The sequence below is a fragment of the Cottoperca gobio genome, chromosome 10, assembly GCF_900634415.1.
Source record: "Cottoperca gobio chromosome 10, fCotGob3.1, whole genome shotgun sequence".
Lineage (NCBI taxonomy): Eukaryota > Metazoa > Chordata > Actinopteri > Perciformes > Bovichtidae > Cottoperca > Cottoperca gobio.
Window position 1 is genome coordinate 10,416,350 of NC_041364.1, and position 20,505 is coordinate 10,436,854.

At 42.6% G+C, this 20,505-nt stretch overlaps 2 protein-coding genes across 2 annotated transcripts; one reads left to right on the plus strand and one right to left on the minus strand.

Annotated features, from left to right (window-relative positions):
* Positions 1–3,538: 3,538 nt before the first annotated feature.
* On the minus strand, positions 3,539–6,509 carry map1lc3cl (microtubule-associated protein 1 light chain 3 gamma, like). The gene is made up of 5 exons (XM_029441796.1): positions 6,455–6,509; positions 4,837–5,110; positions 4,688–4,743; positions 4,472–4,578; positions 3,539–4,231 (listed from the first exon to the last, which is right to left on the minus strand). Exons 2-5 carry the CDS (start codon positions 4,892–4,894, stop codon positions 4,042–4,044), a joined length of 411 nt encoding a protein of 136 aa, XP_029297656.1. The 5' UTR covers positions 4,895–5,110; positions 6,455–6,509; the 3' UTR covers positions 3,539–4,041.
* A 1,200-nt stretch (positions 6,510–7,709) lies between these two features.
* Positions 7,710–20,336, plus strand: LOC115014533 (mucin-5AC). The gene is given in 5 exon segments (XM_029441478.1): positions 7,710–8,540; positions 8,542–8,663; positions 15,160–15,379; positions 16,443–16,676; positions 17,187–20,336. Coding segments are annotated over 5 exon segments (3,240 nt in total). The 5' UTR covers positions 7,710–8,395; the 3' UTR covers positions 19,706–20,336.
* The last annotated feature ends 169 nt before the right edge of the window (positions 20,337–20,505 follow it).

Consider the following 20,505-nt stretch of genomic DNA (forward strand, 5'->3'; position numbering starts at 1 on the left):
CACGCGGCTATGTGCATTTTTATTCAATCTTTCTATGATGCATAACATTGATTGGAGTTCATCAGATGGTTCACTAACAGAAGACAGTCTCTCAAAACTATTGTGGCTTTAATTTGTAGTGATTTGTCATTGAGGGTCATGTCAAGGACTGTGTCACCCAGAGGTCAGACACTGACTCTTATTTTGATAGTTTCAATGTAGTGTACTGCCCTCTATAGGACAGAAACAGTCATCTTCCCCACTTCCACAGGACATATAAGGACATTTAACGTTGAAACGAGTCGCCTCTGACTGCATATTTTTAAAGGGCAAATTGAAACCAGTGGTGGAGTCAGACACTTTCTGTGGAGCATTTCGGGACACATGGAGACAATTTACAGAGCTAGAAATTCAGTCCAGGCTGAAGCAGACGAGCACAAATCATAAACAGAAAGACAGGAAGCTGTAGCTTTATCAAAGTCATACTGAGAGTCTAAATGGAGAAGAAGCTGGCTACTTATAACTTCACTTTACTTTCACCTCATTAACCTGCACTATGATACAACCTCAGTCTGCTCTGAGGCCTGTTTGCATAATTCAAATATGATGTAGGTATAAGAAACTGGAACGTAAATCAGATGCACCTCAACAGTTGAGGGTACATTTGAAGGAATTGGATGTGTTGTTTCCACATGAACGTAGTTACTCCAGGGAGCAGCAGGCAGGAGATTTATGCAAGTCCAATAATTATGTTAACACTGTCCCACACTGTATCTTTCACTGCATGCATGTTTTAATATTACTTCACATCGGTGCCTCAGCCTCAACCTTCACCTGGCTGTTTTCCAATCTTTGTGACGAGAGCACGAATCTCACTCAGTCATGAGTCTCGCACTCATCAGCAGGCCTCCATCGAGACTCATTGAAATTCTGCACACTGTCTCACTACATTATCAGCCAGTGTCAGATACACATGATGCTCACCAGCTGGTTTTTTTTCCCACCACAGTGCCAGGAGATTTCATCTTTGATTAAGTCCAGAGGCGCTCTCTTGTGTCTTGATAAGTTATTACATGTATTGTGTTTGGATAGACTCATATTAGGGACAATTGTAACACATTGTATGGTTGTGTCCTTTATTTGCTTCCCCACAATATTTTTATTTAACTTTTGAATACCATGAAATACAGCCTTTTACATTCATATAAAATACAACACAACATAAAAGTGCTGCTTTTGACACAAAACAAAAGAAAGAAATCTAGAATGAACAAAATAAGAACGCTCCTGTTTTACTAAATGTAATCTATACATAAGTGAGTATATTATTTGCATAGATGCAAAATCTTACAAGTATTTAGAAGAACATTTCTACAAGCTCAGAAACGGCATTATCTGTTGTGTTCTTTCTTATTTTTTGTGTTTTAGCCAAAATAGCAGCAGCACTCGCAACAGTGGTTCCAAACCTTTTTCAGTTGTGACCCTTAAAAATATTTGTTTGTGATTTCTCGTCGCAGGCTATTAAAGGTTCAATGTGTAAGGTATGCCAGAATTGAAACTTAACACTTTAAAACAAAGAACTAACATTATCAGCTGGCTTGAGAGCACCGTTTAAATCAAGAGGGAATTCTTGGATTGTTTAATTTAAAGGATTTCTGAGGCCTCAGGATGTGAAATTGTCCAACATTTTCTTTTGAAAAGAGGCAATTTAGAGATAGTAATTGGTTGGGACCCACAACAAGACCCATCGGTTACAAAACATGTAAGCCAGACTTCTATGAAGAGCGTAAAAGACGTATGAACACAAGGATAAAATGGATCAAACAACAGCAATAAATAAATCATAAGAAATGTAAAAACCGAACACAGTAGATTCAAAAATCTTAAAAAAAAAAAAAATTGTTATTACATATATTCCAATCAAATAAAAAGGTTTAGAAACAAATACTTTATTCCAAGTCAGAGAGAAGAGGTTCATTTAAATAATGAATTACAATTCCTTTTCTTTTGGTTCCTGTCTGTCTATTAATGATGTATTTGTATTTGTACTGTAGTGTACATTGTGGTTTAATGGAATATGCTTTCCAGCATGTGCCTTACGGTAGTTAATGTAAACTTATAAGTGGTTGAAATATCTATGGTTTGGTGTTTTGAACTAAAACACAAGTACAGTCAAAATCATAATTTTTCTACTTATAATTTTCCCTATTCCTATTTGCATGGATGGATTAACAAACAGGCCCGCCGGGCGCAGGCCCAGGGGCCCACAGTGTCAGGTGCCCCCCCTGGCCATCTACGAAATGTGTCTCAAAGACACCAACCAGGAAAAGACTCAAAATAAGAAAAAGGCAGAAAAAGAATACAAAGCCAACAAAACATCTACAAAAACAACCACAGACAAAAATAACTACAAGTAGACCTATAAACTATAACGAGACACGAAGTGACCACAAAGAAACGCAAAACAACTACAAAAAGAGGCCAAACAACTATAAAGTCTGTGCGTCTTGCTCCTGTGTAGAGAGTTGTCGGGGCCTTTTGCATGTCTGTATCCAGGGGAACATTGTCTCTTAATCCGCCCCTTTGGATATTTGTATATTAGTACTGGCAGCATTACATAGTTTGCCGCAGCTTCAGGGTTCCTCTTGTTCTGGTATGATAATATATTGACAGAGAGCTGCTTGAATGCCCACAGTGGTGTGAAGTCACTGTACGTCCCTTTGTGTTTGGATAGCTGTCTCACTCCCCCACTGTATATCTCTCCTATACAGTGTTTCCTTTTTCCTGTCTTCCTCTGTTAGGACGTCCCTATCTTCCCCCTCCATCTCTTTTTCCTTCTTCCCATCTTTTCTTCCACATGTTTACGGAGAGCCGCTTTTCCCTGTTTTTCTGTTTCTTTGTTCTTCATCTGTATTCACGTCATTCTTCCGCACATAGGTCTTATACCCCCCTACCCCTTTCTTTCTCAGTGTTTGGTTTACTGCGTCTAAAAATAATCCCCCTGGCTCTCTGACACACTGACCCCTGCAGAAAGTTGACTGGGCTTATATAACGCAGTCATGCGGGGGGAGTGCCGCTTCTCGGAGGCAGGTGAGGAATGAGGCACCTGTGTGTGTGTGTGTACAGTACATCTGAGTACAAGTGCACGGTGAACTCGCAAAGTGTAACACACAACTGTGGTTAATGCAGTGGAGCCTCAACTACCAGAAAAGCTCTTTGAGGTTATGAAGCAGTGTGCATTTTTGATGCTTAAATTTAACATGAAGGATTAAACTGTTTCTCTGTTTTGACAAAAAGCCCAAACATCTGGAGTTCAAACTAAAAACACAGCTGTCACCTAAAAGGGACTATCTTTTTCACTATACATAAAACATTATATCTCTTGGTAAGAATCACACAAAGTCAATAAATTAAAAGGACATGGATTTATTTTTTGTTGTACTGACAGCTTGATACAGAGCGAATCAGAGCAGCATTCAAATGACATCCATGTTTTCAACGAGTGCCTCGAGAGTCCATTTTCACATTTTTAAGGGAAGGACAAAGATGAAGAGGCAGTCAAAGAAAGAAGAGGAGGAAGAGGGAGATAAGTGCTAAAAAAGGAGTCTGATTAGCAGCAAGACATTGACCCCGTTAGAGTAGAGAAGAGTAGGTGGTGCTTTTACATTGAACTGGCATTACAGCAATGTGACAACACGTTTGTTTGCATTGAAGCTCTGGAGGTAACTGAAGGTCAAATATGAACATTTTTGACCGGTGAAGACTAAAAACAGACAAAAAAACATCTGTCTGTAGCAGCAGGGATTGATCACAACTGCATTGACTTGACAATCAAATCAAATGTCTGAAACAAGACATCAGTGTGAGTCTTCAGTACAGTTTTGACTAGCTGACGTGGCAGAGCATTAAAAGAAAGAGTGATTTTGTGTGTTTCATGAGGTAGGCTGATATGCAGTTTGGGGCTAAAACACTGGACAAAGCAGTCTCAGCTTGGCTCTTTTCCCCCAGTTTGGTTGTGTGGTGTCACCAACATCGGTTCAGTTCATTACATGTGCTTCAGGCTCAGCAGGGCAGCCTGGCTGCTGGTTGAGGTGCTCCGAACACATCCTGCGAGGCGTAGGTGATGTAGAGGAAGCCGTCAGTGTCGCTGTGGTGGGAATAAACCTCCCCCATGCTGGAGGACATGCAGGACATGCTCTTCTCTGCGACCAGGAGGAACAGAGCCTGGGTGGACTCCAGGTCAATCTTATTCCTGAAGAAGAAAGAGACAGCCAGGGAGGTAGATGAAGGAAAAAAACTGATGTTTAGGACAAAGGAGGAGAGAGGGAGGCAAAGGACAATAGCAAATCTGACAGCTTGTAGGAGAAAGTGGAGAGAAGGGAGGGTTGGATTGAGAAGAAAAAAGGCTAGAAAATTCAAGCTGTTGGTTGAAAAGTGAGCAGGAGCCATGTGAAAGTCATTCTACAAGCACACAGTGCCACAAATCATTTACCTGAGCAGGCAGAGGAACTGACCCAAGGTGAGTTCGAAGGGAACCAGGAACTTTGTTTTGTCCAACAGGGGGAGAGTCTTTTCTTGGATGTAACGTTCAACAATCACCTGAACACAGAAACACATGTATAGGGTCAGCTGGTGGTGCCATCACATGCAATATAAAGTGTAAAACTGGAGATTAAATGCATTATGTGTGCATAGAAAACAAACCCACAGGTAATTTGTTGGGGAATTTGGACCGAATGCTGCATACTTCATCTTTTCTTGTTTCTGAAGAGAAAGAGTCCATTATTTTATACACGTTTTACACTTCAGCATCCATACATTGTGAGGTTTTAAAGCAAGTAACAACGTGTGACTCACCGAGGCATTTTCTCTGCTTGAAGGGCATCATCTCCATGGATTTCTCAAAAGGTGCCATGTTTAGTTTGTTGCTTAGGGCGGTTTGCAGAGACCAGCGCTGATGTAGTGGAGGCGGCGTGGCGGTCTTGCCCGGGCTGACGATAAAGTCCCCTCGGGTGGAAGTCAGCAAACCCCGCTGAGCTGCTCTGACCACCGCCGTTTTATTGGAGACGGAGCAGGGAGGAGTCGCAAATGTTACACCAACAAACAAAGACACACTCCTCGTCCTGGTGGGCTGCAGATTCACACATACTGGTTATCTCACTGGGCATTCTCACATGTACTGGTGATATTGGGTCCATATTAACACAGAGGGGTACAGACATGAAGACAGGCGTGTAATGAGGGCATGTGACACCACATGAACACCACATGACATTAATGATTCAGACGAACAGGGAGTCCAGAGGAAGCTGGTGCCACTTTTATCATGAGATCAGATTGCTATGAATTCTATTCTGACCTTTGACCCCACTGTCTGACAGCCATGCCGGCCACATTACAGATGTTATACTCTTGTTTCAGCAGTGTCATGATCAATAGTAACCCTGACTGGAGTGATGATGTGGAGGTGTCAATAATAGGTCTCTCACAGGGGCAGTATCTCCAAAATAAGATGTGAATATCTTTCACTTATTTGTCTTGCATGCACTTTCTTGTTTTTCTGATCTATCTACCATTATTTACTGACTCCCTATTCACTCTTTTACTATCCTGCATTTTCCCCAAGCACTTTAAGTACTTGGAGTCTGATAGGAAGTGGGCAGCGGTGAAATGTAACTAAGTACATTTACGTATTTTACTTAAGTGCAATTTTGAGGTTTTTCTTTACCTTAGTACTTCCATTTTCCGCTACTTTATACTTCAACACTGCTACAATTTAGAGGGAAATATTTAACTTTTTACTAAAAAAAAGCTTTACTTTTACTTTTAGTACTTTAATTATATTTTGATGTCAATAGTTTTGTACTTTTACTTCAGTAAAAGTTTGAAACATCACTTTTTCTTCTTATTTTCTACACTGTATTTACTTAAGGAGAAGATCTGAGTACTTCTTCCTCCTCTGGTGGTGAACTCTATCTGCTGATAAAGATCATGCAATGTGGTCATAAGCTTCAGAACAGACATTAAATGGACCTTGAGCTAAAATCAGTTGAAAAGTAACCACTAAGGACGATCTTACAAATAACCATTATTTAGAATTTCATGAAGCAAACTATTTGTATTAAGGGGCTTTCTTCTGTGGAATGAATGCAGTAAGGAGTTTGTGTTCTTCCCTGTTTCTCAATGTTTTTTCCAAAAGTACCATGTTACACTATAAAAACTCAGTTGGCAGTTTAAAATGTGCACATAGCTCAAATTAAAGCAGTCTGATGCAACAACTCTTCATGAAAGATATAATGTTCAGTTTTTGTTGAAAGAGATGTCGACTGTGGGATCATTTTGGAGGCTGCAGTTTGCGTTGCTGTTTAATTCGACTGCATGCTGCTTTCGTATACTTTGTCATCTCCACAGTCAATAAACCAGCAACTGAATGTACATAAAGTTTAACTCAGATAAACAAAACATCCTGACCCACCAGCCTGCAGAAACATAATCAAATGCTCTGTTGTGGTTGAAGATCCCCCTCTGCTGGTTGAAGGGGGCACTAGAACAAAGTGCACTGCACCTGTCACACACACACAGAATACACATAATTATATACTGTATTGGTGGAATATTTTGAAGTTGAAGGCTGTATGCTTTTTGTTTGTTTTTTAAACATGTGGACTTGGACATTTTGATATTCATAAATGATAAGACTTTAAAAGCATAAATACAATTGTCATTAAGTTTGTTTACACCAAAATAACAGAACTAAAAGCAAAGAGTAGACTAATAATAATAATAAGAAGAAGAAGAAGAAGAAGAAGAATAATATTAATGATGTGTGGTAAACACAACTTCATTAAGGATTATACACCATTTGAACACAACATAAACTAAAATAATGAAGGTCCAAAACAATATTTTCACATCAGTCCCTTCTAAAAGACATTATTAACAAAATAATTACATTGTATTTGAGCTGCAAATAGACCTTTTTCACAGCAGCCATAGGCAATTAAGTTAAAGCACAGGTGTTACTAATTACACTAACGATGGCTGTGTTGTACTCAAGTACTGTACTGTACCCTGAAACTGAAGCCATTGGGTTTTTTTGTTGTAAATATCTTTCATTGAAGGACAGATACAAGTAAGAATATGTTTTCTTCCATATTTCTTTACTTCCACAAACATCCCTCCCCACCTCCGACCCATCCCCTCCCGCCCTGGCTTTGGGGGTCCAAAGGTAAAAGTTCTACACAAAAGGACATTGAGTTCATATGAGAGAAAGCAGCAGAGCAGAAGATGGAGAAGGTCTCTAAATAAATTACATCAAGTCTTCACCACATTCTGTCTATTGTTTTCAAGAATGGATGTATACATAAAAAATAAATAATAGTGTTTAAATAATAATAGGGAATAAGGACAGAGGAGATAACAAGAGGGAAAAAAATACACTGGATGGAAATGATTATTTAGAAATAATAATGATGATGGAAAGAAAAGGGAAAAAATTTAAAATGTAATAAATTATTAAAGACACGAGCAAATGGGATGACAGAAATGTTGACGGCCAACATGATGTATAGTGTGTTTCATTATACATTGGATTAAATCATTAAAAAAAAGTTATACCCCATATGTTCATGGGGCACCACTCCATTGATAATGTTATTATTCATACCTGTGTTTATGTGACAAAAGGTTTATTTCCTAACCAAAGGGTTTTGGGGGCTACATTTCCACATCAAAACTATAGTGTACACAATGATAATATACAACATGCAGAGGTCACGTTGTAACCTCCCTCCCTCCCTCCATGGGAGCACTGTAAAAAATGTGAGTATTTGTCCTCTCCGGCATCTTGTACTGTGAAGTTGGACACTCTGGAGGGATTTTTCCATGCGTCCTTTCGAAAAACTTCCCTGTCCAATGGGTGTGCAGCCCTGGTGCAGCGGCTCCTCCTCTCCGCTGCCTGCTCCCACATGTAACGTTATCACCCTCCGTCTGTCTGTTGCGTTGTCTCACTTGGGGACGCAGCGTTCTGGAGCACAGCACCATGGTGACCCTACTGGACCGGGAAGCTTATAACTGACATTAAAAAAGAAAGAAAGAAAGGATTGTGTCAACAGGAAATTATGACATGGCTCGTTGATGTTCCCTCCGTGTACCAGTGGATTCATTAATTCTAGTCTTGTGCCAGTCAGCAGGGCTGCCTGAAGCTGTGGGCTGCATGGCACGTTAGTGATGGAGATTATATTTCCTTTATCGCATTAATTCAAGCGGCTACTATGTTGCTATCGCTCGTCCAGACCCGTTTTGCTCTACCTGGAGCTGCACCGTAGCACCCACTCTATCCTCTCATCCAGTGCACGGCGACTGAGCGGTGGTCAGCGGTGCGCCCCGGTTCCGCCTGCCGGGCACCCCGACGATTATGGCCGGCCGCCGCAGCTGCGTGAACTCGCTCTGGTCGGGCACCGAGCGCGTCCGCATCGGAGAGCGCCTCAAAGCGACCCTTGCCGGGGTGCTGGAGTTGGAGCTGCTCAGGTGCAAACACCTGGAGATGGTGGACGCCGCTCTGGAGGACCGAGTTCCCACTGCCGCCAACGCCGAAGAGCCACGAGCGGAGGAGGGGAGGGGAACCCCGGAGAGCGCCTGCCTCGGAAGCCGAGCATGGCATTGCGACATCCCGCAGGCAACAGGTCAGTCAGTGCGTCTGTCACGGAGCTCTACATGACAAGATTATTAAATATGGATGCGGGATGATGGGGATCTGCCAACAATCCAGTCCCTATGCGGCTCAGTAGACAGATTTTATCTCTGCCTGGTGGCGCATGGCTGTGCCGAGGGCTGTGCACCCAACTGATTGAGATGGTGCCAGGGATCATCCATGCATGCAGTCCGATCATTTTCCACAGTAGCAGTGTGTGACCGTCACATGGAGCAAATGTCATTGAGGTCAGAGTACCAGGACCAGCTCCTGTCTGTCGGACTCTGTGTTCTGCCTCAAGGTTAGAAAGCAGGATGTGATACATCAAGTGCAGGTATTAAAACACAAGCCTGCAGCCAGACACTGCTGCAGGTTTTTTTTTTTGGCTCTGGTTGGTAAGCTCATCATCTGTAAAGGTCACTTTGGCACCCAGTTTGCATTCAAATCACTCTGAATCTCACAACATGAAGTCACACTCCATCACTCTCTGTCATACTGTCCTGAGTTAAAAGTGCAGTTTTCATCTATGATTAAATCCTGAATGATCCCGTGGAGTGTTAGAAAGGTTAGGATGTGTGATCTTCAAACACACCCATGTATAAAGTAACCCTTTTCCCAACCTAGTCCTGAAATGCATACCGCACGTCTTTTTGTGTATAGAATTAGGGGAATGTGGGTTGACATGTAATACAGGAGGACAGGATGTGAACAGGTCCCATCCTGGAGGCCTGATGCTGTCTGAGGCTGTCAGTGGTCCGGTCCCTTAATTGTGAACATGAACTATATTTTAACCTGTTAAGGATGTAAAATCTGTTGAAAGGGAGAAGATAAAGGTGACTGAGTGCACCCAATGAGATTTTCTGCTTAGAAGTGGTTGATGTAAAGATGATCTAAAATGGACAGAATTTAAATCTGGAGTAATCAATCATTCAGGTCATTTTTCATGCAAAATTGACAGAAGTTCCTAGTTACGACTTATTAAATCTACTGTTGTGCAGTAAACTTAGTATGTTCTGGTTTTGAACTGTTGGTTGGAACAGACAAGCAACCTGAAGATGACACCTTGGCACTTGGAAACTATAGACATTTTTCTCCATTTTTTAATTTACTTTAGAAAATAATACTTGAAATATTTTTTTAAGTTTCAGCTTTGGGAAATACCACAGCCTTTTTTATGTGCTAAGACCTTTTTTTATTTCATCATAGGGCACCAATTTTAACAATAAGTTGCACCTTTTCACCACACCCTTTTTTATGAGCAGGGAAATTGCTCTTTAAGACCAAAACATCTATAAAAACGATTGACTTATTTTTTTCTATGGACTTAATTCACTGTATTGTACAGGGAGTCCGTGCTGTCATGGATTATCTCAAAATAGTTTCCAGATTTGACAAACCAGAGACATGACACAGTTCGTGTTGTGTTCAGGGTCTGCTAGGGTTAAGAGTTTTTCACCTCAAATGTTAAATCCCTGGCTGCATTAATAACAATTTATTGTTGTTCTGAGAAAGTAACAGACACTTCATCCTGGTCACTTTGCAGAGTGTTGTAACTCTGTGAATATGTGTGGCTGATACGAATGATCCATATTAGTCAGCAGCCTGCAGCGCATTAATACATGTTCTGTCTAAATCAGGCCACAGCTGATGTTACCTTTTGTAGAACGTTGTATTTATGTTACAAAATAATATTAAATCTAATCAGGCTGCACTGAAGGAAGGAAGATGATGATAAAGTGTTTTTATCAGTGCAAGGACAGAAATGGCAGTCCCATTTGAGGGCATCTGCAGGGAAGTGTGGCTCATAATGTGTTGCCTTCCTCGCCGCCCACCTCTCAACATCTTCTCTGTAGTTCCCCCCCGTGGAGCTGAGATATCCTGTGGCGAGGCCGAGCAGCATTGCTCATTCTCACCTTTTTAAAGGGAGCTGCCAGTGTAGCAGAGCAGGCTGGCACTCTGCCCTCTGCCCGGGCTGACCTCAGCCAACACACACACAACATTTGCATACATGGAGACAAATAGTTGTTCTTGTAAGAAAAATGGGCACATCTAGTTTAAACAGTGCAGCAGCTGGAGCGAGGACAAGTAAGAGAGGAGATGTTCATTTACTATTGGATAAGTGATGCTTACTGTAAAGGTTCTATCCCAAAACACATTTTATATATATATGTATAATTGATTTTACCTGTAATTTATTACTCATTGCTTTGACAAACACAGGTTGTTCTACTTTAAAAAATATAACTATTTTGTAAACTGAGGATTAGATGACTCACAACATAATGCGCTCTACTTTAACATCAGCTTTGTTTTCATTCTGGAATTAAACTCTTGAAATGTGATTCACCTTTTCTCTCTCTGATAACAGAGCGAGGGCACGAGTTATCACTGTGCAAATCCATATTCGGCATGTCGGGATTATGGCTCTATGGTGTCATCTGTGATGGAAAAATACAATTTAAAATGACATTTCTTCAACCGTGTGACGTGTTCTGGCATTTGTGTCTTTGAAAGAAGTAATAACACCTCAAAAACAAAACTTCAACATTGTTTTCAGAAAGAAAACATGAATATGTTTCAATATCATAAATAATTCAGTTTTGGGCATGCAATCTATTTTTAGAAATAGACCCAGCTCAGATTTTCAAATGAAGCATTGTGTATGTTTTGTATAAACTAGAAGAGAACTTCACACTCTTGACTTCAGAACGGGTGTCGAGGCCGAGTTGTTGAAACACTGATTGTTGCCATTGAATGTTCAGTGTTAGAAAATAAAACTATCCTCGCTAAAGAAAGCCCATAGAGGACATGAGTGGGGGAAGTAGGATTGTGCTGCAGAGCTTCTCTTACTTCACACACAGAGCTGCAGCAATTAGTAGATTAATCGATAGACAGAAAATGACTTGGCAACTTTTTTGTTAAACTAAATCTTTTCGTTTCACATTTGAGAAGCTGAAATCAGAGGATTTTTGCTTCAAATATTTGAGTTGGTCGCCTTTTCTTGTCTTGAGAGTATAGTAAACAGAATATCTTTGGGTTTTGGGCTGTTGGTCGGACAAAACAAAGCATTTACTGACAAATGACTAATAAATAATCGAGATAATCAGCAAAAGAATCAATTTACAAAGACAATTGTTAGTTGCAGCCATAATACACAGTATGTGTACATGTCTCTACACCATCTGCAATGCTGTGTACTCTTACTGAAGGCAGCCTGTCTTGAAATTAGGTTTAGTATTGGAAAGCATCATCTTACATGGAGAGCCATTACCCTGACTTGTGGAGTGAGACAGCTTTTGTCTCTCGGTTCTTGCCTCGGGATCCTTCTGAGCTCACAGAAAAAACCCTCTGTACCGCTGATACTTTTATATGCAATGAAAGATTCACCTGAACGCTTTAAAAAAGCAGGAACACATATCACTTCACTTGGCTGAATGGAAATGGAGATGCACAGCGTGGGCTGTCTTTTTTAAATTTCAATAGCACATTAATAATGCATGAAACAATAAACACTGCGCCGTGTAGAACAAGCAAGTATTTCTCACCAAACACTCGCTCCTGTCTGACTAAATCATCCTGCCTCAACACGGCAAACCACTGCCATTTGCCTCGCTATAATGACATAATGCACTTATTAGGAGGTGGGTTGCTTGTGCAGCTGTATCATTATTGTCCAATCGACCCATGCATTTTCTTCATATTGTTCCAGAGGGGCTGTGCTGCTCCCTCACATGAAGGAATATCATGTTACAGACCCCCACCCACTTGTCTGTCAGCCTCCTATGATTTGATCATGCACTGGTCTCTGTGTAACATTATATCCCATGTGCAAGGCATTATGTTGTTGGGGGATAATATGGAGGAGACGAAGGACATTTCTGCAGATATATATATATATAAGGGAATTTTGAAAGGGTTGATTCATATCTTTAAATAGACTGAACAGAGAAGGAGGAAACTTAAGTTGAGGCTCTTACAAGTGCAGAATGATAAACATATGTTAGTTTTATGACAGTAGGAAGAATTGGAGTGGGATTTCACGGCAGCAGTTCATACATGCGAGCGAGAGTCACAACAACACTGGATTGTGTGTGTTCAGGCTGAGGATGAGTTAAATATTTCGCCGGGCCTGTTTTGCTTTTGTGGTTCTGTGTGGGAGGAGATACGAGCGAGAGTTAGAGAGCGAGCAGCTGTAGCTATGGTGAGCACGGGGCGGCTGGCTCGAAGGATATTACAGAAGTGGGAGGAGAGGGGAGGGGGGGATTATTTGTCAAGGGTAGTGTGGGGGAGGTTGGGGTCCTTCAAGATGCCCTTCTCTCTCACCCGGCAACCGCTCACTCCCTCCCCACCTCACCCTCCCTTCAACGCCTTCACTCACTCAGTGACTCACCCTCTTATTTATCTGTTTCTGTCTCTTTTTTTGGTCCCTCTCACTTTTTTTTTCCTGGTCACCCACTCACTCGACTCACTTTAGATTCACTAGGAAATAGAAAACAAGGGACAGGATTGAGTCGAAGCTCCTAATCTCACACAGGAAGAGAGGAGATAAGCCGAAGACAGGTCAAAGTCTGTAACTCCTTCTCTCACTTCTTTTCCTTACTTCCCTCCTTGCTCCTCACTCCACCCCCCCTTCCCTTCTGCCGCTCCTGCTGCTCTTTGTTACGTCATCTGTCTTCTCCCATTATCTTCTGAATCCCCCCCCCCCTCTCACCCCAGCAGTGAGTCACTACCTGTATTGTTTCCTCAGTAACAAGAGGATTGATCAGTGCCACTCACAGTGTTTCTGTTGTCTGGGCTCGATCAGTCTAATGCAGGGGCTCCTCTTGGCTGCTTTCCTGGAGGGGTAGGGGATTTGGAGGAGGGGGGTTTCTCCACCAAGCGCTTACTAATCTAGGAAATGGAGGCACTTTGCTTTACTTGACGGACCGAATGTTGTTCTTGCTGCTTGCTTGGTGTGTGTGTGTGTGTGTGTGTGTGTGTGTGTGTGTGTGTGTGTGTGTGTGTGTGTGTGTGTGTGTGTGTGTGTGTTTGTGTGTGTGTGCGCGCGTGTGTGTGGGGCCCCATTCCTGGCTGTTCTGGTAAGCGGTGTGACGTCACCGGAGCATGTCTGGTAAATGATATCGTGGACGTACACCCCTACATGTATTATCACACTGGTCTAAATGTGTCTCTACTTTCACAAAGACATGCAGTGCCAGTGCAGAGGAGTTGTGTGTTTTAAAGCCGTGGCCTTATTGCTTAACCAAAATGAACATTAGTATACAAGTATCTATAACTCATTTCTTATTACCGTGAATTCATGACAACTATATCAAAACATCCGTTTTACAAACTCTTATACACCTCTTGCAGTGCATTCTAGTTTCATATGCTCACTTCTTCCCGAACACATGCATTTTCTCTAAAACCTTACTATTAAAAAAACTTCTGCATTAACAAAGTTTTGTGGAAAGGTTTAGCCAAAATGCATGTGTTGGTAAACGGATGTTTTGATATCGTTTTGCTGTTACTGCCCCCATTTACTTCAATTCATCAAGAAGCTTTTTTATTCTTTGTTCAACGTGGAGGCAGACAACAAAAACTAAGTTTTCTTCACAAATTCATGGTAACATGGGGTGTGTAAGTTTATATAGAAACTATCATTTTGGGTAATCCTTTTTTACAGTACTTGAGTAAATGTACTAAGTTACTTTCCACCACTGACAATAAGGCCACTGTTTTACACACAGAACTCTGCACTGGCACTGCATGTCTTTGTGAGAGTAGAGACAATGACAATGATGATCGAAATGATCATTCAAGTATTCCTTTAAGTACAGTTTTAAGGTACTTTACTTAAGTCCATTTGATGCTACTTTCTACTTTACTACAAATCAGTGGGAAATACTGCACTTTGTATTCCACTACTTTTAGCTGACAACTATACTGATCAGCTACATTTCAGATTAAGATTTTAAAATGATTAAATACAATAAATTGTTAAATTGTTTTGTCTTGTGACTCCTCATCAGGCCACTCTAGTTCAACAGTTCATTTTTTAAATGAGATTTAATAAGAGGTGAGAAATACCACTATATGAAAACAATGCTTCTTCAACATTGTTTTCATGGAAAGAAAACTCATTTAATTTGCATTAATATGATTCAATATCATAAATAATTCAGTTTCGGGGCAAGCAATCTGTTTTTATAAATAGAACCAGCTTTGCTCTCCAAATGAAGTATTCTGCATTTATTATATAAACTAGAAGAGAACTTGCTTAACATATTAGGCGTATTTTGATTCTTTTAATGGGGGTAAAATTAACTACAAATATTGTTACCTGGTTGGGCTTTTTATACAAAAATACTTTTTTTCTTCAGATAAATATGTTGTTCTCACAGATAATCATAGTCAGAGTATTTAGATATTGTGGTCAAAGATATTGTAATATTACATTTTGTCGATATTGCTTTGGCCTAACCTGTCACACATTGTGTTCTTCTCAGGCTCCGTCTCCCTCAGATATAGTGGTAATGCCCTGTCAGAGCAGCCTAGAGGACTGTGGCAGTAATTCAGGGGACGGGACGGTCCACACCTCATCTGGCAGGGGGAGCAACTCACGCTGGTCTACTCTGTCGTGGGACGCCCCCTCTGACCTGCTCTCTCCCCCAACACCAGACCCCAGTGGTACAGTCCATCTGGACAGTGACTCCAGGCCTAGTTCAGGTAAACACACACACGCTCGCACGCACACACACACACACGCACGCACACGCACATACGTAAACACAGTTCAGTCAACAATGTGTGGACCACAGTACTGACCTGTGCAGTGAACTGAACATTTGTCACCTTCTGATATCACCTCACCTGGTGTAAGAGAAGTCCCATCAAACATTAACCGTACGCTTTTTAACTTTTGTTTACTTGCACTTTGACTCATTCGTTTCTCTCACTGTCAAACATTTCAGCCTTTCTTGCTAAACTCTTATCCACTCTCATTGTAGCTGTTGTCTCTGTGTCGCTACACCCAACTCAGACATTCCTCTCACTAGTATGCACGCATGCACACCCTCTTTTTATACTATTCTTTACTTCCTTGTAGAGGCTTTCTGAAAACTTTGCAGGTAATTCAACTCAGACCTAAAAACTTGAAAGCCATTCTTTAAAAATGTCAAGTTTGACTTTTGGTAAACCTTTTATTCCTCCAAATATTTTATTCAAACAGTGGATCCAGCACTGTGACGCCTTTCTCCTGGAACTTATGAAGTTTGAGTTTCTGTAGGGGATGAGCCACATTTAACTGACCATATTAACTACCCATTTATCTTTATATACCTCCAAAATACACAGCATTATTTCCTTCCTCCATGAAAGATGTACCAGATGGAACAGCAAGCAACACGTGTGTGCAATTTATTAATTTTATTTTATTCTTTAATTAAATTAAACATAATCTTAGTTGAATATGTGAGTAGTCCACAAAAGAATTAAAAAAAACAACAAATCAGTAACGGCACCAAACAGGAGTAGGCCAAGGAGTAAGTACAATCCCTAATTTAGTGGGTCAATTATTATTATTATTAATAATAATAATAATAATAATAATAATAATAATAATAATAATAATAATAATAATAATAATAATAATAATACATTAAAAAAGTGGGCAGAATATTACATCCCAAGTCAGGACTGTAGGCGGCTTTACGTCTTGGGCTACATGATTGAATCAAATCAATTGTTGATATTGTCACATACTGAACTTCTCTTCCTCCCTCTTGTTAAGGTTTCTATTCAGTGAGCGGGAGCTCTCTCTCGGACTCTTGCTACTCAGTGTCCAGTGACGCTGCTCAGGGAGGATCAGCGCCCTCGGCCAGACCCCTGAAGCTGTGGGAGCAGGTTCCTCTGTCCGCTGACAACACGGACACTCTGTGGTCAGACGGTGCAGTGCAACAGCAGCAGCCTGCTCTGCAGAGCAGCCAGGAAGAAGCTGAACTAACAGAAGGGACGCCAGTTTCAGGTGAGCTGAAGCAGACAATGGATCTATGGCATGTAAATAAATCCATGTAAATTTGAATTTGCAGAAGCTGGTTCAAAAAGGTCAACAGAAGACGGTGAAAGCAGTGCTCTGGCTATAAACATCAATGAAGCTCATATGTCTGGAAAGAAATTAATATGGGGTGTCGTGATCTACCGGTATTGACGATAACCTTGATATTAAATGATAATCATAATAATAAACATAAGATAATATTATTATACATCAGTGTAATTGCACTTTGTATGCTTTTGTACAGTTATGGTTACAGACTCTCACCACCTCTCTACACTTTTGAGTGCAATTCATTTGCCAAAAAAAGAAAGGAAGGCACAATAAACAAATCATGATATTATGATAATATCGTTATCGTTAGTGAAAAGTTGATATTGTGACAGTCCTAAAATGAATATATAAATATTTTGTGAATGATGATTTAAAATAATAATAAATATTTTTTCTGAAGTTCTTTTCTTCTCTCGTCTCTTACAGTCCAAAGTGACATTGAAGTGCCCGGTCTGAGCTTCCTGTCTGACCTCTGCTCAGGACTTGGTGACTCCCTAATTTCTTCCTTCCTACCGCTTCTCGAACCGACCTCCTCCTCCTCCTCCTCCCTCCATCCGAACCCCCAGCTGGACCCTCGCTACTGCACAGACCTGGTGTCCCGTCGGACCAAAGAGGTGTACCCCTACCCCAGCCCACTGCACGCCGTTGCCCTCCAGAGCCCCATCTTCACCTCCCAGAGCCAGGAGCAATCAGCCTCTCCGAACCCTGAAGGGCTCCAACTAGATGAACCACAAGAGTCCAACATGGATCCAACTCTGCCTCTCCAGCCCACTGGCCTGGCTTCTTTTACCCAGCTGGAGCAGTACATCTGTCGACTGGCACGCCAGTACCACAGTCGGGTAACCTCCTCCACCGCCGATCTCACTTCATCTGCCACCCCTGGTCAAGTCAGGCACAGAGGCCTTTGTACCCCGGGCAAAAGTCACGGTTCCACTCAGTCCCTTTACGCCTTTGAGAGCCGCAGTCAACACTCCACCCTGCCAGTGGGTAGCATCACTCCTTGTAAGTCGCTGCTGGGAAACTCTGCCAGAATCAGCCTCAGCACCACAGGGAAAAAACCCACTAGGAATTCAATCAACCTGGGTAACCTCCCTTCGGCAACCGGAGAGGACTTGAACATAAATCTGCATCTCAACCTTAACTTGAATCTGACTCCTGGTTTAAATTCTAGCCGTGTGGACAATCCCAAAAATGGCAGCTGTGGAGCTTTGAGGAATGACTTTGCATCAGTTTCCGCATCCTCTGCTACATCACTCTCCTCCGCCACACCCGCTCCGGCACTAAGGGCTCGCCCTCGCATTTCAACATGCCCAAGCAGCCTGAGCCACCGCAGCTCCCTGGAGGTCACTTCAGGGTCTGGACCCAGTCCTGGATTTGGGTCATCTGCCTTCTGTCGCTCTTTAGACTGGAGTAACGGCGCTCCACCTGAAACGGCACCACCAGTGTTTGGTTCTGGATCAGCTCCTGGGTCTCAGCGCAGCAGCTTGATCCAAGAGTCCAGCTCCAGTCCCAAGATAAGCGAAGACTCCCCCATGGTGGCGGAGATCTCCCGCCTCTCTGGCCTCTCGAAGGCTGTTGTGGTGGGACTGATGGAACAAGGTGTGGAGCTGGACATTGACTGCTTCCAAACAGATACTGCAGGCGAGGTGAGGAGTCACAGTAAAACTCACCTGACACCAACAGTCCAGACAGATCAGTCACATGACTACACCAGACTGACCGACCTAAATCCGCAGAGACCAATACAGCTGTCTCTCAGTGTCACCCATTCTCCACAGTCTCAGGCCAGCCTCACCCCTCCTCTCTCACACTCCAGCAGCCCTATACACCCTTATCAGTCCATCCATATTCCCTCTTCCCACTTCTCCTCACACTGCCACTACCAGCAGATCCCTTCCCCATCCGACCTTCCCTCTTCCACGGCCTCCTCCCCTGCCTCCCGCCCCACCACAAGGGGGCGCTCCCCTCCCCGGCCTCTCCAGCCATCCCCTATGGGGGCCACCCCGCTCTCTGTTTTCCGACGGGATGCGCCCTTCCAGTGCTCCCTGCCTCGCACCAATACGAGGAGCACTCCTCTGGAGCAAGGCGGTATCCAACCGAGGGGTGGATCACTTCGACAGAGTGGGGGAGGAAGTGGCGGGTGGAAGAGAGTGGAGGGGGAAGGGCTTTATAGTGGAAAGCATGCCACCCACAAGTTGATCCGGGCCGCCACAGTAAGCAGCTATGCCAAGAGAGAGGACCATAGCTCCGTTTGGGCTGAGGAGCAGGAGATGGAGCGATCAGAAGCCCAGACACCCAGGAAGACCTCCAACAAACTCTGGAGGGGCTTCGAGGGACGGCGCAGGTTCAAAGAGTCCGAAAGTGAAAGGGAGGAGATGGACAGAGCCGAGTATGGCTACGGATGGAGGAGCAACAGCGTTGGAAGCTGGAGGAGGGAGCATCGAAGGGTGAAGGGTTCATCTAGCAGTAATGACAAGAGGCCAAAAGTGGAGAACTCGCCCATCTTCTCAAAGAAGAGGGGGAAGGAAGAGGGGGAAAGACGCAGCACCAGCCTCAGGCTTTCCAGGAGGGCTTTGTTCAGGAGTGAGTCCCAAGGCTTGCTGGTGTCTCGTAACCACGGCGAGGAGCCCACAAGACGGGCGCACTGGGTCTCCTCGTTAGACGTGGGGCAAGGTGGCCTCAGCAAACACGAAGGCCTCAGACTGCTGAGAGCAAAGGAGGAAGACAAACGCCTGTCCTCCACCGCCAGCCTCTTTAACCTCTCTCGTTCCCAGAGTCTGGAAGGCAGCTGCCATTCCCTCTCCCCTCTCTCCTCCCCTTCCTTCTCTCCATCCCCTCCTCCACAGATGCCTCTGCAGCGCTCTCGCTCACTGAGGGACTTGGGGAGGAGAATGTTTGGCTCCATGAGGTCCCTGAGTCTCAAACGGAAGCCATCCAAGAAGTGAAACATGTACAATAAATAACCATAACAGTAAATGCATCTTCCACGTGTTACGTTCAAAACTCCAGTGATGGTTGGTATTATATTTCATGTAAAAGGAAGTGCCATCATTTTAAAGACTTATGATTGATTAGACAGATACACTGGTTTTCTAATAGTGGTCATAAGATAGCTGGCAGTCCTTTCATCCACTACCAATATGATGGAAGTTCCTCTCAGGCACATAGTCTGTAAAAACCTGCTATTAATGTTACTCTTGGCTCACGTTATTTATCTAATTTTTAAAGACGTTTTATAGCCTCTCAAAAAAACTACTGAATGTCGTTCAAATTTCTCCAAACAGGTTCTGCAGCATATTCAAAATGCTTCGCAGCTAATCGATTTCACTATCTCCCAAAGTTCTTCCTTACTGGTCATTTATTATTGTAGATTGTGCTCCCTACAGTAGCATCAAGAGCGCTGTAGGGTGCAGCATGAGAGAGAAATGTCAGTGAAGAAAACAAAGGTGACGACTTCATTTAGGGGTGAAGAATTCCTTTTTAGGAATTGCAAAGAACTACAAACTTAAAAAAAAAAAAAAAAAACTTTATTAGTGTGGGTTTTGGTGGAGTTTTTAATAGTGTGAATGCTGTTTCGAAAGATTTAACATCTCAACAGAAAACTATTCTGGGCTGAAAAGTAACCGAATGTAAAGATATTGAATATGAAGTAATATTACCTATAAGCAGAATCCTCCTGTGACCATGAGTATGAATGTGTATGTATACACTCCCCTTCTGCATGCTGCTCTGTGACTTGTTCAGT